The sequence below is a fragment of the Spea bombifrons genome, chromosome 3 (genome assembly GCF_027358695.1).
Source record: "Spea bombifrons isolate aSpeBom1 chromosome 3, aSpeBom1.2.pri, whole genome shotgun sequence".
NCBI lineage: Eukaryota > Metazoa > Chordata > Amphibia > Anura > Pelobatidae > Spea > Spea bombifrons.
In genome coordinates, this window is record NC_071089.1 from 24,277,321 (window position 1) to 24,298,494 (window position 21,174).

Consider the following 21,174-nt stretch of genomic DNA (forward strand, 5'->3'; position numbering starts at 1 on the left):
TGTGTAAGCCTGAGGGCAATGCCATCTTGGGTATCAGGTCAATCATCAAAGCAAACTTTCCAGCACCCATCTAGTATATGAAAGAACCTGTGGCTAGAAGCAGCCTGGTTAACCACCTTCTTCACTTTGTCCTACTGTGGCCTTTCACTTGTTGGAATGAGTTCTGTGTTCCTTGGCTGCCCTCTGAGGTTGGCAGAGGAGCTCTGTAGTTGGACTGCCCTATTCTATTTTATTCTAACTGAATTATTAACCAACACTAATAATGCCTCGTCACAACCAAGGCGGGTCCACAAGGATTTAGAGCACCTTCTTCTCGTCAACATTTATTTAATTCATTTAATCCATTGGCACATCCAAATACAAATACTCTAGCTGCATGCAAACCTTTTTGGTTAAATGCTATGATATAAATGATAGCACCATGTTTTGGAAGGCTTACAACTGCAAACAAGGTGATAAACTCAACAAATAAACTACAAATAAAGAATAGCAGCATAATATAATCCAAGTGCGTATGTTTACTTAAGAGGCAAGCCTCACTTCTTCCCCGCGGTCTATTTAGCATTCTAGATCCCACTGGCATCCGATTTAGATACAAGTGGATTAAATCTCTTGCAATCCCTTACTGCCATTGGAAGAAAGATAATCTTATGATACATCCTCCTGTTTTATATATATATATATATATATATATATATATATATATATATATATATATATATATATATATATATATATATATATATATATATATATATATATAATAGAGAGCTTGGATCAAGATGGTGGCTACCAGAGGGCTTGCGCTGTTAAAGAACCATTCGGCTCATTCCTAGCGTAGAGGTCCAGACTTTAATCAGTCTTTGATCTTGTCTTAAATTCAGGATAGTTTAATTTCCTTCATATTAGCCTCTACCAATTCCATTTATCCACCACCCTCCCAGTAAAATTAATGATTGCAGCATACTAATGTCTCTTAAATTCTACACTTCTTTCTGATTGCTCTCTTTTTATTCTATGTAAATCATATATCTTGAGATCACAACCTTGCCTAATGTTTCTTCTGCCTCAAGTCTTCTTATACCTTTCTTGTAGTCTCTTCAATGCATGTAGACAATGCTTTCATTCAATTGGGAAATCTCTTGATTGTTTTTAGGAGTCAGTTGTGTAACCTTGTGCAACTTTCCCCGTGGCCACAGTCTCTCTGTGCGTATAGTGTTCAGACACTGAATAGTTTCGCTGTTGGAGATCTCCTCGGCACTGCAGATACAATGACTGCGGTACTTTTGCTTGCTGCATTGTTGTGTGGTGACCGATGCCGGTATTGCAGATTTAGCATGCTATGCACTAATCTAAGTAAATACACCTTAGAGTTGCTGCCCTGGGGCCGGGTCATCCGCACACTGAAATTTGCTATTTTAATGGACTTTGAAGTTTGTGTTTCCGTCTTTTATCCTTGTTGCAATAAGCAATGATGCTTTCTTTATAACTCAGATCTGACAAAGGTGTTCTGTGTGTGCCCAATATTATTATATACATGCATTGACAGGGCAGAGCGAACCCTTGGAGCTGCATAATTTAACGGCTTTCTCAGAGAACTTTTTCTGTATGTTTACCTCTGTGGAAGAATAACTTTCTGGCTTCTAAAAGTTCTTGTTGGCTACTAAATTCCACAAACCTAGCCCAGAGCTTAGATGTTTTATGCCCATTTTCTCTGTCCTGATCATTTTGCACTTTTCAGTCTTTTTTTTTTTATTATTCACAAGGTTCTGTGGATTTGAAGTTGGGTGACCATTTTGTCTTCAAAGACTTGGTATGATTTATGAAGAGCCTCTTTTTATTATAATAAAGACTTTATCATGCGTTATGGACAAGGCCAGGCTTTGGTACTAACAGTCTAACACCCTAAGCGAACTGTGCCTTTGGCACCAACTTTCCAGTGAATTAAGGGAAGAATTTCATGGCAATTCCCTTTAGAACCTCAGTGCCCAAGGGATCCACCAAGTGTGTCTATATGCTAGTGCTGGCCATTGTTATCTGGGGCCAAAAACAGTGAGCTGCTTCTCATATAAGGTCAAAGTTTTCTAAGGTCTAAGTAAAGCAAAGTTACTGTGAAAATGTCTTCACATATATTGGAGGCTTCTTGTTTGGTGCATATAGGATAAATGGGTAGGGGGTCCATGATACCAGGTTCAACAAACCCCCACCACCATGAACACAGGAGATCGCACCCTAGAACCTAAGCTTTCAGCTGTGGAACACAAGAACTGGTTCTATTCCAGGCGCTCGATGGAGTCGTATGATGCGACATTACATTACCCCCACAGTAGTAGCGCTTCTGGCTCATGCATTTTATGGCCGGGTCCTGTCGTTAAGCCCAATTGCATACTGTTTATTCATTTGCATTATGTCACATTCTACCATTACGGTCTTATAACATCAAGATATAATGTTCATCTTGTTTTTGATAGTCCTGTGATGTCTGCCTGCATTAGATAAATCCGAAAGTTATGCTGTCATCTGGTGTTACTTCTCCTAGCTAATGAATTTTCCAGCATGACGTTGCCTCCACCCAAATCCACAGAGGTTACACCCTGGAGATAATGCTGGTGGCTGGACCTAAAGGACGTTGTCTGCAGTCCTTTGTAGTCAAAATAATGAATATGATTATCTAACATGAAGGGTGTTTCGTGTTGTGTACGCCAATCTTATATTTACCATTAGGAGATCTTAATATTTACAGCTGGAATGGAGTTCAGTAGCCAGCCATGTTAAGCAATATGAAGAATACGTCTTTTAAGACAGGTTTATTCCCAATTATAAGCACAATGAAGACCCATAAGAAACTCTTTATAATGCTGCTGATTTTTCAGGTTGCTATGTGGATATGCGACCAGAGGTTACTTCATAACCTACCGTATTTAGGAGCTAAATTTAAAGGGACACTCCAGCCATCATATACACTTTAACACATGATAGCTGCCTAATGTCTCACTTGCAAATGCGTGGGAAGCTTCTGGCTTGTTGTTAGGACTTTCGGCCCGTTGTTCCTACTCTTCCCCGTGGTCACAGAGCGCCTCCAGGCCGTTGTTCAGACTTTTCCCTGTGGTCACAGAGTGCTTCCGGCTCGTTGTTCTGACTTCTCTCTGCGGTCCCAGAGCACCTCCAGTCCGTTGTTCAGGCGCCCCAGACCATATCTGCTCCATTTTCCGGATGGGAAGGTCTCTGGGTCCAGGGGGAAAAGTCTGTACAACGCAGGGGACACATAATTATCCCTTATACGAAATATTTCTAGTCCCAAGCATTTCAGATAAGGGATACTCTTGAAATCTTTAAATTCTCGAGAACAGGAAATTTATTTGGCTTCTTCCTTGTTGTACTAAACAATATAGTGAACTGATTTGCTGCCTCATCATAATGTTGTGAATATACAATACCTTTTACATGGAACAATCACAGAGGAATTTTTGGAAGTGTCATTGGTGATCCTTCCAAATGCAGTAGGGATTTTCTTTTCCTTGGCTCTTCTTTTTCTTGCAATATTTGGCTTCTATAAATAGTTGCATACAAAGAGCTGCATTGTGCGTACAAGGGGGGTGGTATTGTTGAGTTGCACACTCTTGCATATAATGGATGCCAAGAAAGAAAGAGAGAGCAAAAAAGTACACAATATGTGAGGGATCAAATTACAATCGTTTTCATATTAAAAAGGACCCTGTACAGAAGAATGTATATTATAGTACTCTGTGACTAGTTTTAATATTTATTCTTTCAAAATGGGGGGTGGGGAGCACTTACCTGGTGTAGTACCTGCAGTTTATGATATGGACACCGATCAGTGTCAGGAAAGTGCTCCTACAGAAATCAGTGGGATCACCTTCCACACATGCAACTGCGTGGAGATAAGTATATCCTGTACAAGGAGGAAATGTATTCGACTGAACACGTCTTCTGCCAGGAGAATAGCTGGGGGTGAACAGATCCCCCACATGCAGCGTTCATCGAGCCAAAGCTAGAGCCCACTCCATCCCGCCTGAACACATCTGCTGCCCTGCCAATAGATAGATGAGGAACACCAAATGTTACATTTTCCTGCTTTCCATCTATTCCATTTATGCACTTCCAGTAAAAGATGGCTGTAACTTTTAGTGGGGGGCTCAATCAGAAATGTTCTACTAGACTACACTACTAGTGGCTTCATTGCTAGTTGACTTTGCCAAATTGACAGTTGAAAAAAGTAGGTGTCTTCTGTAGACAGCTCTGGTGCTGAAGGCAAATCTAACCGGATGATTTCCTTTAAGTATATATGGATACATTGTGTTTTATCCATTGGGCTGCCCTCAGGATTTGCAGAGCCACTTTGTCCTCCAGTAGGGACAAGAGACGTATCCCATTACACTGCTTCACAGACATAGGGAGAGCATTAAGCAGCAATACTCCAGAGTCCTTCTAAGTTTGGACTTGGGGTGGGAGTCTTGTTGCCTTAAAAACTTTCCTGGATCCCCAACAAGGCGGATATGCTTTACTCCCCATCGTATAACATCTTTATTTACTTTTTAAGATGTTTGCACGCCTGTAATAAGTAACAGTCTCTAAAGATACATACAGAAATTGTATGTAAATATGGTCAAGTCTCTTGGAGCTGTAGAACTGCAGTTATGTGGACGCGTTTAGAAGCACTGACTACTCTCCCTTCATATTCACATTACTATGGGAGCAGGACCTGCGGCTACAGTCGAACAGACTTGGCATCTCATAATGCCCCACAGCTCTGTGATCTTAAAATAGTTTGAAGGTGAAGTCCTTGTAGAGTGCAAAGCAATTACCAATAGCCTTAAGTGCTGTCTTAATAAAACAGCATCATATCCCGCAGCAGTAATGCCCTTGGCCCACCACAAGGATAGTGTTTGTACTTTAATAACTGCCAACTCTTGTTCTGTATATTAATAAACACTATTGCTGTTTCTGCTGCTGAACTCAGTTGATGCCGCATGTGATCTGTCACTTGATTCACATTGTTAAGCACTCATTTTGGAATTTTCAGAATCCACATAACAAAGGGAATGTACCCTGGTGGTTCCCAACGTCCGGCATTTTTAAGATTTGGCCTTAAGTGATACGACCTTCTATGAATCCGCAACCATCATTCCAAAGGCTATGCAGCAATATCAAACAGGCCTAGTAGGCACTTTCATTCTGTTAACTAAATGTGAAAGCTTTGTTTAGTAAGGTTTCAAGGTGCCCTAAACCCACAAATGCTCGTTCTTGGGAACTCTACCTGAAGTCTTCTGGTGAAACATGGATTCTCCAGGTTGGTTTCTACTTTCTCTGTACAGGGGAGCAGTGTTTGACCGTGCCTAACCTTTGTCCACCTCCCTCTCACCCCCCACCCATTAAAGGATGTCTGGGACCAGCACTGTCACTTTATTTAGCCATTAACTTTAAAGAGATTTTTGAAACCTCCAAAACAACAATATTGGCTGCAGCGAACACTCCTAAGCCGCCACCTTTCCATAAAGGTCTCCTTGGACATTGGAGTCCATTCTTTAGGTATTAGAGGTAGAAAACTGTATTTTGTCTCATTTAGCTCCTCCCCAGCAGCCTGGACTGAAAGCAGCAAGCATTCCTCAGTACAATTCTTGCACAACATAGAACTCCCATTGTAGTCAGCAGGAGCTGAGCACTTAGTCACTTGTATGCTAGTATATATATGCAATTGACTGCTGTTTCCATGACTACTGAGCCTGTGCAAGAAGCTATTGCTTCCTGATTTCAATTGAGGCAGCCAGGGGAACATTTAACTGACAGAACTTCAGTAACTAAAGAGTACATGCACCATTTTCTACGCAGTAAAATGTGCTGGTATGTGAGAAAAATGGAACCTAATATTTCTTTTTTTGGGTAGACTGTTCCTTCATTTACAAACTTCCCAATTGCTTTCCGCACAGCATTTTTTATTACAGTGTTCTGATGTGAGGTAAAATGGTAACTGATCGATCTTGGGAATATTTCAGGATCAGTGCTTTGCTAATGTGCAGTTAAGCCGTTAAATGTTCGTATTTTCGGTTCTCAAAAAATACCCCGTTTCAGACTTGATAATATTTTCTGTAGGGGTGACGTAAGTCAGTGTAGGCGAGCGCTGAATACAATACATTCCGATGCAGGCTGTACAGAACCTCCGGTTAGTGCTGTGTATAATTATTATAGCACACTGTGTCTTGTCAGAGACAGAGTTATAGGTCATGGGGACAGATTTGGGAAGAGGTTTGTAACACCTGACTAACTAGCAGGAGCAATGGAAAAACAATGGCTTTTGGGTGACATCCAGTCATTTGACACGACATATTTGGCACCTTGCCTAAGCGTGTGGCTTTTCTGTTCCTCGTGTGGGGATAATAATGACTGGTGTTTCTAGAGATTTTTTATAAAACTGTACAACTGTACAAAACCTCTCATTTATATTATGTTTATATATTTGTTGCCAACTTTATTAGGGTAAGAAGCGCAGACAGTTTTTGTTTTCAGTAGGTGGTTTAACCAGGTTGAAGAAATCATTGTCAAGCGCTGAAAATTCTACAATAACCCTTAGAGACTTAAAATGTATAAATTGCTTTCTTAGTAGGGTATAAATGCTACCAAACATAAAGGGTAACCGGCAAAATAAGAAGGTGTACTGGAGGGTAAGGCATTGCTAGTGAGCTGTTGGCCTATGGAAGCATAGAAAATTACCCTCTGTATCTGTATTTGAAATCTGTTGATACGCAGAGCCCCCACATCATGTCCTGAGAGCTCTCCGGGTTAAGCACTGCTTTCCTGGGTTTCCGGGTCACTTTACTTCTTTCTCCAAGCCGGCAGAGAGGCACTTGCCGTGCCTGCTCCCTGCCTACGTCCCGTCCTACTCCCAGTTTATTTAAGGGGCCCAACCTCAATATGCAGCTAGTCCCACCTCCTCGTGGAGCCACTACCCCAGAGAGCCTACCCTGAGACATCTCTAGGTGTGTACATGGTAAGTATACCATAACATGTTTGGCTGATGTTTTTACTGTCCAACTACAGCAGCAATAATAAAAGAAAATAAGTCATATGAGATGATTGGGAGATTTCTGTTTAGTGATTGAAATTCAAAGATGTATTAAAGCAGTGTGTCTTTTTTCAATAATTATTAAAAGCAAAAATATCTGGAAGTTCCATTCTCACTACTTTTTTCCATGAATAGTATGTTAAAATAAGTGGGTTCTCATCAGCCTTCCCAGCATAAGTGATGTCCATGTTGCTAATGTAGCCCATTAACGTGGTTAAGTGATGGCCCTTATGAATATAGCGGGGAACTCTACCCAGAGCGAGGCCCTGCTACTCCACCGTGGGTCATGGGAGCAGCACATGGGCACAGCCACATTCTACCTACTCCCTGCCCAGTTCCCTCCCACTAAAGGTCCTCTTGGACTAGTCACACCCCTATGTGCAGCTTACCATGCCAGTATGCAGAAGATGGAGCTCCAGGTAGCTTACTCTTGGAAGTTTCAAGGTATGTTTGAAGTTTAGTGGCTGACAAGCGTGTTCATAAACACAAAAAAAGGAGCTCTTCTGTAAAGCAAGTTTTGGTTTCTTCTCTCACCTTGACATTGTTAAGGAATATGGAAATGCCATGGAACAGCCTTTAACCGAGTGTCATAATTTGTCTACTTTGTAAAGGTTTATGGCCAGAGGTGTATCTTTGAAGGAAACAAAACAGCACATGGACAGAGTTCTATCTCAAGTTACTAATCTTAATAGACCACTGTACACTTTTGACCATGGTTCCTGCCATACTATTGCTGGAGTTTGTGTGGGACTTAATGCAGTTTGGGTGCTAGCTTTGGAACTAGAAGACTCTCTCCATGAGTATCAAACATTGGAAGCTTTAGTCCAGGATCTCATCCTTTTTGTATTCTAAATGTATAATTTGCTTATTAGCAAGGACATATACCGCCAAGTGCTATTTTGTGACATCAACATTTTTATAGACTTTGTGTGTTCTCAAAAAATAAATGTCCGCAAGTGAGTTCATTATGCTGTTGCATATCATCTTATTCATTATATATATATTGTTTTTGTTTGCTTTTTAGGCGCTATGGGTTGTTGTCGAGATTACGAATGTTTCTTATATCATTGGTTGGATTATATATAGCCATTCCATTCCTTGTAAAGATCTGTCCTGCAATCCAAACCCAGCTGGTCTTTTTAAATTTAGGTATGTTTTTTCATTTATTGCCATTTTTATCTGTGTTGACTTATCTTCTATCATTAGTGCAATCTTGAACTTTTGGGGATTATGTTAAATGGACTGAGCCCTAGTATTGGGTCATGTCAGGTACCTGGCTACTGAGGGTAATCAAATTCACATTGCTGGAGTTTCTGTAGAATAAATTAGACCCAAAGTGTGGTGTACTTTACAGAGCTTCTTAAGCCTGTGTCATAAATGTATGCTCATGCTATATAATGGTGATATTCTTGAAGTGTTTCAGCCACAGTTTTTGGCTTTTAACCTCTACTTGTTTTCTGTAATATAAAATGGAAATATCATAAAAGCACATGACTGTTCAGCTATATGCTTCGAAAGAGCATGTATTGTTGAAAAAAGTGAGTGTTGTATATTTTATATTGAATCATTGTGTTTCTATGTATTTTTTTTTCCTTTTTGTAGTGAGGTTTCCTTACTTTATTGATCTGAAGAGGCCTCAGGATCAAGGTTTAAATCATACTTGTAACTTTTACCTGCAGCCTGAAGAAGATGTAACCATTGGTGTCTGGTAAGTAACAGAAAAGAATGTGGGACTGTCAACAAAAGTTCACATCTGTACTTTGCAGTGCCTTTGTAAAACAGGATCCTTTCAAATATGCTACAAGGACAAAAACCTTTGACAATTATAATAGAAAGTAGGGCTGCAAAAGTATATGCTTCTGAAACAATTATTGATGAAAATATTGCTTAAATATATATTTACCCACCCATTTTATACATTCTGTTATGTGTCATCCTTCAGCACATGGGAGAGGAAAAACCTCCTAGGGAGGAAACCAGCTGTATCACACGGGGGCAGTCGCATTTTTTTGCACCCCCAATACCCCATATCTTAACTCCGGTCCATTTTTCTCACTACACTTGTCCTTTTATTTCTTCCTTATTGCTTGTAGCATTCCTTTTGCTATATTACTGTAGTTTTGGTGCTCTGTGAAAGATAATTTAAGCACACAGATACCTGTGCTCAGATGTGATAGTGTCTGCATTGCACCTAGTGACTTCTGTCTGTCCTTGGCCTGTTCTTGCTCTGGTACCCATCTATTCAGTCTCGGCTTCTACCTCTGACTGAATTCAGCTGATCTTGACCAGTCTGTTGTTTTTGCTTACTCGGTGATGCTGTCTCTTTTCCTTACTGTTTTCAAAGGCAGCCCCTTTGCCTGAGTTCTTAACAACAAAACAAAGTGTTATTATATTGATATATTCTGATATTACACAATATTGTTATATCATAGTTCTTATTAGTATTATTGTTGTTAATAATATGAGAGGACACAGATGCCAGCACTTTAAATCGTTTTTTATAGCTGCTCACACAGTGTATGAGCTGTCGCGCTATTACATGTATTACTATTACATGTAATGCGTAGTGTGCCACTCTGATCGGTCACTTTTTACCGGTCTGTCGACATGCAGTTCCACTGCAGTCCCAGACTTTTAATCGCAGACATTCAGCCCCAAAGACCTATAGTAATAATGGAATGTGGGATGTGAGGCTGTAAACCTGACACCCAGGCTTGTATAATAACGGGGCAGAGCAGTGGGTATGTTGCTGTCATTCCACCTTGACTATGATGTTCTTGACTACAAAATGTAGGGGGGGTGAAAAAGCCAAAGCATAGCTAACTATAGAGGCCCTTTTAAAACCCTTCCTTAAAAGCAGCTTTTATACAAAAATAATAATATTACTCTTATACTGATTTCAGCATTATTTCAAATACCTGAGGTGGAAGTTGGTTCCATTTTATTTATTTGATTTGAAGTATTAAAGGACCTAATGAAACCGTGGTGTTCAGTTTTTCAAAGTATTTTCTTTATTTTTAGGCACACCATTCCTGGTGTTTTATGGAAAGATGCTCAAGAAAAGGACCTGGCGTGGTATGAGGAGATTTTGTCTGCAAACTACCCAGTGATTCTCTATTTACATGGAAATGCAGGGACGCGGTGAGTAATATCTTTATTTACCAGTTATCTTCTAAAATGTTATGCATGGACATTTTGTTTGAGACAATCCTTTTATGTGTGCTAAGATACCTCCCGAGAGTCCTGTTGGAAAGTCCAATTATTTTTTTTTAAATGCTCCAACCAAGCTGCCCCGCTGTCCCACTTTTGTGGGCAGTGAGTATCATGGGCTAGTTGGGGAGATCTGAGGCTCTCACCTGTCTAGCCCACCAAGCCGTGAAATCATTTGGAGTCTGTGTTTTGCACAGTATACACTCCAATCACAGCTTCCATGTGGCCTGCTAATTTTAACCCCTTAATCATTGGAATATCAGATGTGGAAAAGGCATATGGGTGCCCTGTATGTAAGACAAGACCAAGGACTAAATACGGCTTGTGGTTTTTACAGCAGGGACACTATGGGCAGACTAGGTGGTCTGAGTGGTTCTTATCTGACGTCTGATTCTATGTTTCATTCAGCACGGCCCGTTTGCAGTCAACCCATAGAATTTATTTGATAGTAATCCAATGTATAAAAACCCAAGGACATCATGAAAATGCCAAAGGACAGCAGTACATAATATAAAGTAAAGACCAAAAAAAGTTGTTGTGTCACAGGCCAAGTATGTATTTATTAAGTAGCTAGATTCTCACAGAAGCTTTAGTGTTCTGTGTCTCTGCATTTGATGTTAAAATAAGAAACCAGCTATTGATTTTCCATTTTGAAAGACCTTATGTTTAGTTGAGCATTATTTTCTTAACCATTTCATGTACTGAGGTATTCTGCATCGTACAGACGGGAGCTTTTAGGGGCAAACCTGACCGAGGAAACCAGACTGCCATTAGAAAGCCTGTACTGCATGCTGATGAAAAAAACACTGGATGAACTACTACATCCTTTGGGTCATTATGACTCTTTTTAGCAGATAATAGTACATCCTGAGGGTATTAAGGAGTTAAGTGGCAACTCATGGTTTTTATGTTGGTCAGAATACATCTTCCTCTGGCAAAGGAGACAGATCTTGCATTAAACGATTGCTAGGACCATAAAACTGCTGGACGGGAAAGTACATGAAGCTCTGAAATTGACCAGTTACTTTCGTGAATATAAAGTGTTTATGGAAAATAAGCTCAATCGCTCTAATTTATCTGACCTAGAACGGTTATAAAATGCCTTATTAATAAGAAGCTTTATCAGATGTGGTGTGTATTGTATTCATTTTCTGCTTTTCCTTCCACAGTGGTGGTGATCACAGAGTACAACTGTACAAGGTATTGATGTTTTCTTGTTTCTAAAACTGACCCGATATGTACACCTCTGTACCTTGCAATTGTCTTTATTTCTTATATCTGTACAAAGTGATGGTTTAAAACATCTCATGCTGCACTGGTATGCGTGATTGCTGGCTGCGACTACACTCCGTGAGCCGGCTGGAGAGAGATTATAGATCTTCCTTGTAATGGCCCAATATGCTTTATGGAGGACTGTGCCTACCCATCATAGCCTCCACGGCAAACTTACTCTTAAAAGGCAGCTAGACGGGATATGACTTCGTGTCCCAGCACTCCGCATAGGACAGCGGCCGCGGAGGTTAATGGAGGGGCAGCACCCAGACAAAATACTCCACTGGATACATACATCACTGCCGTTGGTATTAAATTATTTTTACCGTACCTAGTACAAGAAGCCAATTCTGTCCCTTCCCGTGAGCCATAGGTAGTACTGTGATGCGACTGCCCTGAAGACTAGTATAGCAGCAATAATGCTGATGGCTATTTCTAGTTTTTCTCTGTAAGGCTGATTTGGCAGCTTTTGTGTGAGTTGTTTGTTCATTTTTTTATGATATTTTGAATTTTGTCCCTTTTCTATTACAGGTCCTTAGCTCGATTGGGTTTCACATTATTTCATTTGATTATAGAGGTGAGTTTTAGACCAGATGACCTGCTGTAGAGAGCATTTGATGATTGCCGCTGTTGGGAAGTCAGCAAGTTCTTAGTCAAGACAGAAATGTCTCGTGATCTGAAGCTTGTATCTGCTTCCTCTTTTTGTGAACATCTGAATTTCTATTTCTGTGTTTTTACACTGTTAAAAATAACCATATTAACCATGATGATTTTCATGAGACTATGAAAAGGAATGTTAGCTTTTCTTTATCCATGGTTACAGATACTATGGTACCATTGATTGTTAAATATATATAACTATGAGAGAAAGAGCTGTGACATAATTGTACATTATGTCGTGACTGTACATTTCATTTTCAAAATGTGTATATATTGTGAACCCCCATTGGAATTACCCACCAGCCGCCACTGGTCAAGGGTGCTACACATAGGATCCGTCGCGAGTGCCAAATACTCTAGGTAAACCCCTGGTTATTTTATTTATATTTCACTGCAAAGAAAATGAAAGCTGGTGCAGACATGTTCCCAACATGCTCATCATCTCTTTATTTTTGCAGACATGATATGTGTTCCTGGTGGAATAAGCCCAATATATGTAATGAATAAAAAAAATGATAAAAAATAAAAAGAATGATAGAGAGCATGGCATTGTTGAGAAATGTAAAAATCCAAAGGCACAGTATACTGCCAAGGTACTGTGCTGTCAGCAGTGAACAGAAAAGGTACTTGGGATTAATTAGAACATTACAACTAAGAATATCAGGATTTCATACAGGGACACTGCAGCCGTCACATGCGCATAATGCTTCTGACAGCTGAGTGTCCCATAAAGTTAACCCCCCCCATGGCAGGATTCATCAGTATACCTGATTATGCATTTGCTGCCTTTGTCGCCCCTGAGCCCCTTCTCTTGTAAGAGGTGCATTCGGCCTATAATATTATATAAAATTACCTTTTTTTTTTTTTCTTGTCACTCAACCGTTGCCTTATCGATTCAACTATTTCAATATCCACACGTCTGTATACAATAGTTTTATTTTTTATGTAGGGCTGTATACTGGCCTAAACCGCCTAGGATTAGGGGGGACAGGACCGGCGCGCGCGGGGGGGGTGTCTCTCTGCTGTCCAACTGCAATATAGATCTCTCACTTAGGTGATCAGCCCCCAGATGCCAAGCAGCCCATTTAACCAGGCTGCGCTTAAAAGGCGCTGCATGACTTTAAGACATGGAACATTGGGATACAGTGTGATATCCCGGCACCATATAATGAAGATGATGACCGGGTTTATTATGTACAGTTGTGTGTAAAAGAAAGTACACCCTCTTTGAATTCTATGCTTTTACATATGATGATATAATAATAATAATAATAATAATTGTCACCACTCCTATAAAAGCTGAAGTTTTAGCAGTTTGCTGGTCTGGAGCATTCAGATGTGAACACAATGCGAAGGAGGAAAGATATCAGCTATTATCGTTATTATTATTTATTGTTTTATATAGCGCCATCAAATTCCGTAGCGCTGTACAATGGGTGGACAGGACACAACAAGTAGTATGTAGCATAACAATTTGACTTACAGAGACAACATGCAAGGAGGGCCCTGCTCAACGAGCTTACATGATAGACAAGCAATTGTTGCTGCCCATTAATCTGCAAAGGGTTATTCATTCATTATATATTCATTCTACAGTGAGAAATATTCAAAAGGGAAAATGAAAAACCCAAGAGTTACATTGTTACATATATGTATTTACACAGGCTGAAAAAAGACACTCATCATTAAGTTCAGCCTTTCCCACATCTGTTAATTGCTGTTGATCACTCCTGTGTTCCAATGGTGCAGGAGCTAATCCTGTTAGCACATTTGATTGATATATACTGTGTGTACACTAAATAAGAAGGGAAATGGTCAAAAGACACAGAAAACGCTCTGGTTCTATATTGTAAAAATTTCCTGGTAATCAGGGGGTTAAGGCAGACAATTTAACCCTTCTGTTGTGAGAATAAATAATATTTAATGTAAATATTTAATTTACTGATTGGCTAGCAAAATGTGTCAGTGGGAATTGATGCTCTACAAAACAATGTCATTTTTGCAACAACAAAAACACTTTAAAGCAAAATAATATACATCATTGCACGATGTTTTTAAACAGAATCCTTAAATGCCATCTCAATCACATGAACACTCGCTGATTAGCAGTTTAGAGGTTAAACTTTCTCAGTCATGGCTGCTCTATGACATCAGAAACACGAGAAGAGTCATAGCAAGGGTCCAAGAGTTCCGTGTGCACATTTTTCTTCACAGTGCAGAGGTGAATAGAGGCGAATAACGTGACTAGAGAGAGATTACAGAAAGCTGCAGCCATGCCCCTTTGGGCAACATGCAGTATTTGCATGGACTATTTAGACAATAGTTGTGACGTGGCAGCGATTTGTTGCGGGCATACTTTCCATCAGAAGTGCATCATGCAGTGGTTCTGCACTAGCCCCAAAGTATCGTGCCCACGATGCAGAAAGGAGCTGAAAAGCAGCAAATGTTTTCTTGAAAAGTTATTTTTTGATGTGGGAGAGCAGGATGGTCCTGCTCTTGACCCAGAATCTTTAAAGAGGGAAGTCGACCAACTGACTTCCCAACTGCAGGAACAACAGCAGCGCATTGAAGAACAACAGAGAGAATTGGAAGCAAACATGGAGGAGCTTGAGAGATATAGAAAGGAGATTCAATCTGGAAAGGACATAGAGACGCTGCTGGAATCGCAGACAGTGGAGGTACAGATGGTGGTGACACAAATGGGGACAGGACCAGAAGCATTTTTAGACCTAGCTTCGTATAGCCTAGCTATAACGAAAGATTACAACGATTTGAAAGCGGATCACAAGGCCTCTGAGGAGATGATTGAACATCTAAAATCAGAATTAAACATCTCTAATGAAAGGGCTCAGAGCGTTGTAATTGAATATGAAAAGTTAAGAGAAGAGCAGAATACCACCTGGAATACTCTCATTACCATCCAAAAAGAGCTGGCTGTCAACAGGAATGATGTAAATAATGCAGAGAAAGATATTGTGAGCGTAGTAAAGGAAGCAGAGCCGTTGCAGGAACCATTCATCTCCCCACCACCATCAGAAGGAGCCATAAATTGCAGTTTGTATAATAACCTCGCACCACCTGGACTTCAGAGATCCAATCTCTGCCTCACTGATAACATCTTGCGTAAGACCGTTACCCCACCAACAACAACCAAGGCCGCTACTAGACCTGAAGAATCTGAGAGGCTTCTCTTCTTTGGACTGCGGCAACCAAAGCTTGGCTCCCCTGGCTAGAGGGAATAATAACAAGCTTAAGAACATCTATTCTAGTGAAAGAGCTGTATCTCTTGTGGATTGTATTGGATATTTAGATGATTTAGAATTAGTAATAAATAAATAGTTAAATGTATAATTGTCTTCTGTGTGAGTTGCTTTAGTATATAGTGATGGGGTTATGCATTACCACCAAATCTGTTCAGTAAATGGTATTTATTTAAACGTAATTTATTTATAAATGAATAGTTTATTTTTTCAGATTTCTATTTTTTCCAGTTGACACACAGTTTACAAATTTGCGGAAAAAATAATCTATTCTTGCCAACATTATTTTTTTGTGGGTGTCTTTACATTTTAATGTGTCAGGAGCACATGCGCACGTGAACCCCCAAGCGCAAAAGGGATAAAAAATTAGCAAAATTCATCAAAAATTCTTTTTAATCTAATATAGATTAAAATGGATTTTTGATGAATTTTGCAAAAAATTTTTCTCTTTCGCGCTTTGGGGTTTTTCTGGCCATTAAGCCTCCTGTCCCCTGATGTAGCCTGCCTATGCCTATCGCACGTGCGATAGGAAGAAAGGCCCTATTTGGCTCAATTACTGGCGAGCTTGCTAAACCGCTGGCTGAGCCGCCTGTTTGATCTCTGTTCGCACAGTAAAGGCTGTGTGAGCGGGGGGGGGGGGTATGTTCCAGAAGGCTGTAAGATATATATCGATTAATATAGATTTTTTTTTTGTATTCAATTTTTGTAGCACAAAAACCCTTGCATCCGGATTCCTTAAATTCTTCTTTTATCATCTTACATTTGCAATGCTTTTTTGGGCTTGGAATTAATCAGATTGTAGGAGAAGTGAAATGGTCACAAATTCCGCAATGTGAGGAAAGGAATAGCTAGCTCATTCATCTCTAAAATAAGAAGCATTAATTGAAACGTGGGAGGCAGAGAACTTCCGCCATCATTTTGTGTGGGTGGACAGCCGGCATCTTCACTGTGTTCTTCCGCACATTATCATGTGCCTTCTGCTTCTGTTTGGCAATGTTCTGTAGTTTGACCTAGAATATTATATGGTAATAATGCTGCTCTACTTGATGATACGTCAGTACCCTGGCTCTCGTCTCCTTATGGTAATGATCTATGCAGATACTTCCTATGGACATTCTTGTTTGAGTTGGCTAATGCAAGTGTTATAGTGTGTAAGAATACCAGAGAGCCAGCAGTTTTATTCTTTGCCTGTATTCCTTTAAAAGCCTAGTTTCCAAAATTGCTTTTTTTTTTATTTTTGAGTGCATTACATTTTACTTCCTTCAGATCGGAGCACGCATTCTGTGGTTTTTGGAGTTATAGAACGTGATTTTCACTGAAGCATACTGAGGTATGCTCCCTGCATTCAGTAGCGGCAGCTGGAGGAGGAGTTAAATAGGATGGAATTATCTTATTCCAGTAACTAGTTGCTTGCAGTAGAAAGTGCTGAAGTCAATACAACATGGACTCCCAACATGAAAATGGAGTACTCCTTTAACAGTTTCTCACGGTCAGGAGGTGACGCCTGTTAATACTGTTTACCTTTAAGGTTTCCATGAGGATTACCAAAATTAAGAAGTCACTATATAGAATTGCTGTGATTGACTCCTAAAGGTTTAATTTCTGAGTAGACTTGGAGTCAGCACAATTAGGACGTTTCTAGGTATGTACAAAGCCGTTCATGCTCAATAATTTAAGCCCTCCAGCCAAAGCCTGTTTCACTCGTGCGTTCTGTCTGCCATACATTAAATATGCAGCTGAATGAAGCCGGTCGTCTGTATAATGTCACAGTCATTGTGCTGTTGGTTTATTGTTGTGCACTTTAAGTCATTAGTGTACCTAATAAGTAACTCAAACAATGTAAGACCAATCGCTCCGCTGACCGTAAAATGTTGAGGAGATCATCTGTCGTTTTATTTAAAATAATTAATTTTGTCATTGGATGTTTTTAATGTACGCTAAACTAAATGATTGGTTTGGGATAGCAAAAGGGTGATCTTCTGTATTTTTTGTAAATATAAGGAATACAAATTTGAGGGTTTGGAGATTATAGTAACTTTGACAGCATTGCCAAGTTTTTATTAGCTGTTGGCAGCATTTGAGAGGTGTGGGCCTTTTATTCAGTTTTTTTCTGTTTTCGAAGGACTGTCCAACTCCATGCTTTAGTGGTGACTGTCTCCCGTGGAAAGGGTGGCTATTCAGACAGGTCAGAATGTATGGGAGACTTATTGATGGGAACAGCGCTTAAAGGTGCTGCAAAACAAATAAGCCATAGTAGATATGTTATTTTATTATTTCCAATAATTTTGAGCTCCTTCCCTGGAATTGATCTGTACAACGGTTTCATTGGTATTACTACTTAAAAAATCAGAGCAGCCTGAAGACCCGATACTGTATTTGACCAGAAACCCTCGTGCGTGAATTTGAGGGGATTCTGTAGACTCCCCCCATGCATTTACAAATGGGACCACACATCACCACCTTCTCACGTGGTTTCCGTTATTGGTAGCCTGTAGTGTTTGGATGCCAAAAATACATGTTTTTTTATTATTATTAATTAAGACAATGACCCTGATATGGCCAAGGCCTCTGTGTTAAACATTGTGTTTATCCTGGTGAAGCAGAGCACATGATGGTGACCATTCTTCTTAAGCAGTAAGTTACAAGAATCTCCCCAGATGTTTGGTAGGTGAGCAGATTGACCAGAGTCTGGATGTCTTTTGTAGATACCAGTATATGGAACCCCGGTGCACAAAATACAAAATGTATGCAAATAGGGCTTGTGCATAATTGTAAAAGAGCACATGCCAATTCAGACATACCGTAGCTTTATTTTGCTTTTATATTCTCCAACCCTAAGCACCTAATACCCAGTAATTGCTGTCTGTCCAGTTCAATGCATTGTTGTGTAGTCATCACTAATTCTTCCGTAGAGGTTTGTATTGGTTGCATTGCTGAATCTGCAATACCTTACTGGTCTGTATAACATTTGTGTATTACCGAAGGACTGAAAAGCCTTTGGTTGTAACAATGTGCTGTCTAAAAACTCTTGTGCAAGTCCCACGTCAGAAGAGAAAAGGAAAATTCTTATTTCCTACACAAGATAAAATGCATCAAATTCATCAGGATGGACATCTAGCAGCTGGGTACATTTACTCAGCAACAGGGGTAATAATACACAAGGAACGTGGGAAGATGTGCTCCGAGTGCTTGCACGCTCGCAATGCTTCTGACTAATTAGGGGAAAGAGCTCCTCACAATGTAAGCACGGGGTAATTAACCTAGCATCTCATTCTGGAACACTTCTTCAGTTGCACATGAAGTAGAACGCCGGATCCCCCTTAAACATACAGCAGATACCTATAGAAACCCGTATAGAAAAGTAAATATTTGATTATATTTCATCTTTTGTTTCAGGTTGGGGAGATTCTGTGGGATCTCCATCAGAAAGTGGAATGACCTATGATGCCCTCCATGTCTTTGATTGGATAAAAGCCCGAAGTGGTGATAATCCAGTCTACATATGGGGGCATTCCCTAGGCACGGGGTAAGTTCTTGTTTAGATGTTTTGCATTTATCAAGCAGAGGAACAGTAGCAGTTGCAATTTATTAAATGTCGGAATCCATAAATTACTTGGGTATGAAGGGTTTGTGCGTAGCCAAGCCAAACATTTTGTTTTGTTTTTCGAATACCTTTTGGCGATGTCTGCTTTTTACGTAGACTATGCAAAAAAGCAAAGATTCATTCATTTTAGGCCTTGCTGTAGTAAAAAAACATAACCGTCTCAATGTTTTACATTTGTATGTCCACATGTGGACCATGTTTCCATGTCTGCACCCTTTGTTTATCTGTGACGGGTCCTGCCTGTGCCAAATTGTGCATCTTAGTTTTTGTGAACATTAATTGACCAATTTATAGATTCTGTGAGATAGAAGTAAATGTCCTAAATTGTTTAAATCTAATACATTTATTATGGGAGAAGGAGATAGAAACTAGAAATATCATGTTAGAAGAACAAGATATTTGAAAACAAATAGCAGATAGAGTTTTGTTAGGTGTTGTGTAAACCTGCATGTTTGCTTTGGGTAGATCTTGTGCCAGAAGGCACTCAAAGAAAATCTCAACTGTATTTCTTATTAATATGATATCGGGCAGACATAACATTAACTGTTTGTTACTTTCAGAGTTGCAACCAATTTAGTAAGAAGGCTTTGTGAAAGAGGTAAAGTAAATGTTATTTCTACTTTGTTTTCTGGGCTCAAGTCTTTTGTTGGTCTTTGCTGGGTTGGAGCTTTGACTTTGAGAAGCAAAAAATATGCCCTGCCATCCCTTTCTATAAATACTATAGTATTTTCCTGTGTATGTGCAGCTCAATGTAAGCAATGGAGTAGCCGCATTAATAATTAACATCTTCTATTTGAAACTAATGGAGAAACACTTTGCCCCCCAGAAACCCCACCTGATGCCCTTATCTTGGAATCACCATTTACCAATATCCGAGAAGAGGCAAAAAGTCATCCATTTTCTGTGGCAAGTACAAACATAAAAATGTACTATGTATCATTATTAAAACGAAAAAAGGTTGGAAATGCTCAAAAAGTATAGCTTCTAAGTGCCTTCTTCAGAAAGCTCACAGCGGGGCTCATACAACTTATACACTCACGCCAACGCACATACGCACACACATACTCACACTTATACATACACACCCATGCTCACACACATACACACCCATGCTCACAAAAAAAACATTTACACACACTTACACATGCTCACACAAAAACACATATGCATCCATACAGTCATGCACATATACAGTCATGCTGACACACAAACACATACATACGCTATCACACACAAATACTTATACACTCTCTATACTGCCTCTTCCACCCCTCTTACCTCACTGGCAGCAGCTTTCTCTATGGCGCTCGGACAATGTGCGTGCCTTGCATTTATCTGCAGGGTAACATAACCTCAGATTACGTGACCCCGCTGCCTTCCAGCTTCCCTGGGCAGGTCCAGATTTGGATTCTTTGGTTTATTATATTGTATATCCTAGTACCCATACTTTAAGATCAGGCTTGGTGTCTATATATAGTCAAATCAGCCTGGTGCTTAACTATTCTTTTGTTCATTCAGATATACAGACATTTTCCAGGCTTTGACTGGTTTTTCTTGGATCCTATCACTGCAAGTGGAATAAAGTTTGCCAATGATGAGAAGTAAGTTGCTGAGTTCTTAACCTCTATGTCAAATCCCCATGACACATTAGTCACACTGTATTCACTAACACCTAGATCCAGCAGCAAAGATTGTTATACATTTATAAAAAACATTTTGTACATCTAGAGGTTCACAGCTACTTTGTTCCATGCAGCCCCACTGATGAAGAATGCATGTTAAAGTATTTACATTGATATACATGCTTTAGTCTTTATGTTGAAATATACTTCCATGGCCCAGTTTTCATGGCACTTTTTGGCTCCTGACTGGTATCGCATCATGTACAGTGGCACACCGGATACATCTTCAGCCACGCTCAGCTCCTCCAAGCATAGGAGTTAGCTCGTAGAAAGGAGACAAATGCATAGAAAATAATTTTAAAGGGGACACTTGGCTATCATATGCATTAAAGTGCATGTGATGATTGGAGTGTCCTTTTAAATAATGCAAATATGACTATACTATGTGTAAGGTAGCATCTTAAC

The 21,174-nt window shown here is 39.8% G+C and overlaps 1 protein-coding gene across 2 annotated transcripts in view; it reads left to right on the forward strand.

Annotated features, from left to right (window-relative positions):
• The window catches only part of ABHD12 (abhydrolase domain containing 12, lysophospholipase), a 38,765-nt gene that overhangs the window by 14,301 nt on the left and 3,290 nt on the right, over positions 1-21,174 (forward strand). For both annotated transcript variants that reach the window (XM_053460632.1, XM_053460631.1), the window contains exons 2-10: positions 8,106-8,230; positions 8,684-8,789; positions 10,103-10,222; positions 11,461-11,491; positions 12,095-12,140; positions 18,880-19,009; positions 19,648-19,685; positions 19,914-19,993; positions 20,606-20,688. In XM_053460632.1, coding sequence (XP_053316607.1) covers positions 8,106-8,230; positions 8,684-8,789; positions 10,103-10,222; positions 11,461-11,491; positions 12,095-12,140; positions 18,880-19,009; positions 19,648-19,685; positions 19,914-19,993; positions 20,606-20,688 — 759 coding nt within the window. The remainder of the gene's footprint in view (positions 1-8,105; positions 8,231-8,683; positions 8,790-10,102; positions 10,223-11,460; positions 11,492-12,094; positions 12,141-18,879; positions 19,010-19,647; positions 19,686-19,913; positions 19,994-20,605; positions 20,689-21,174) is intronic.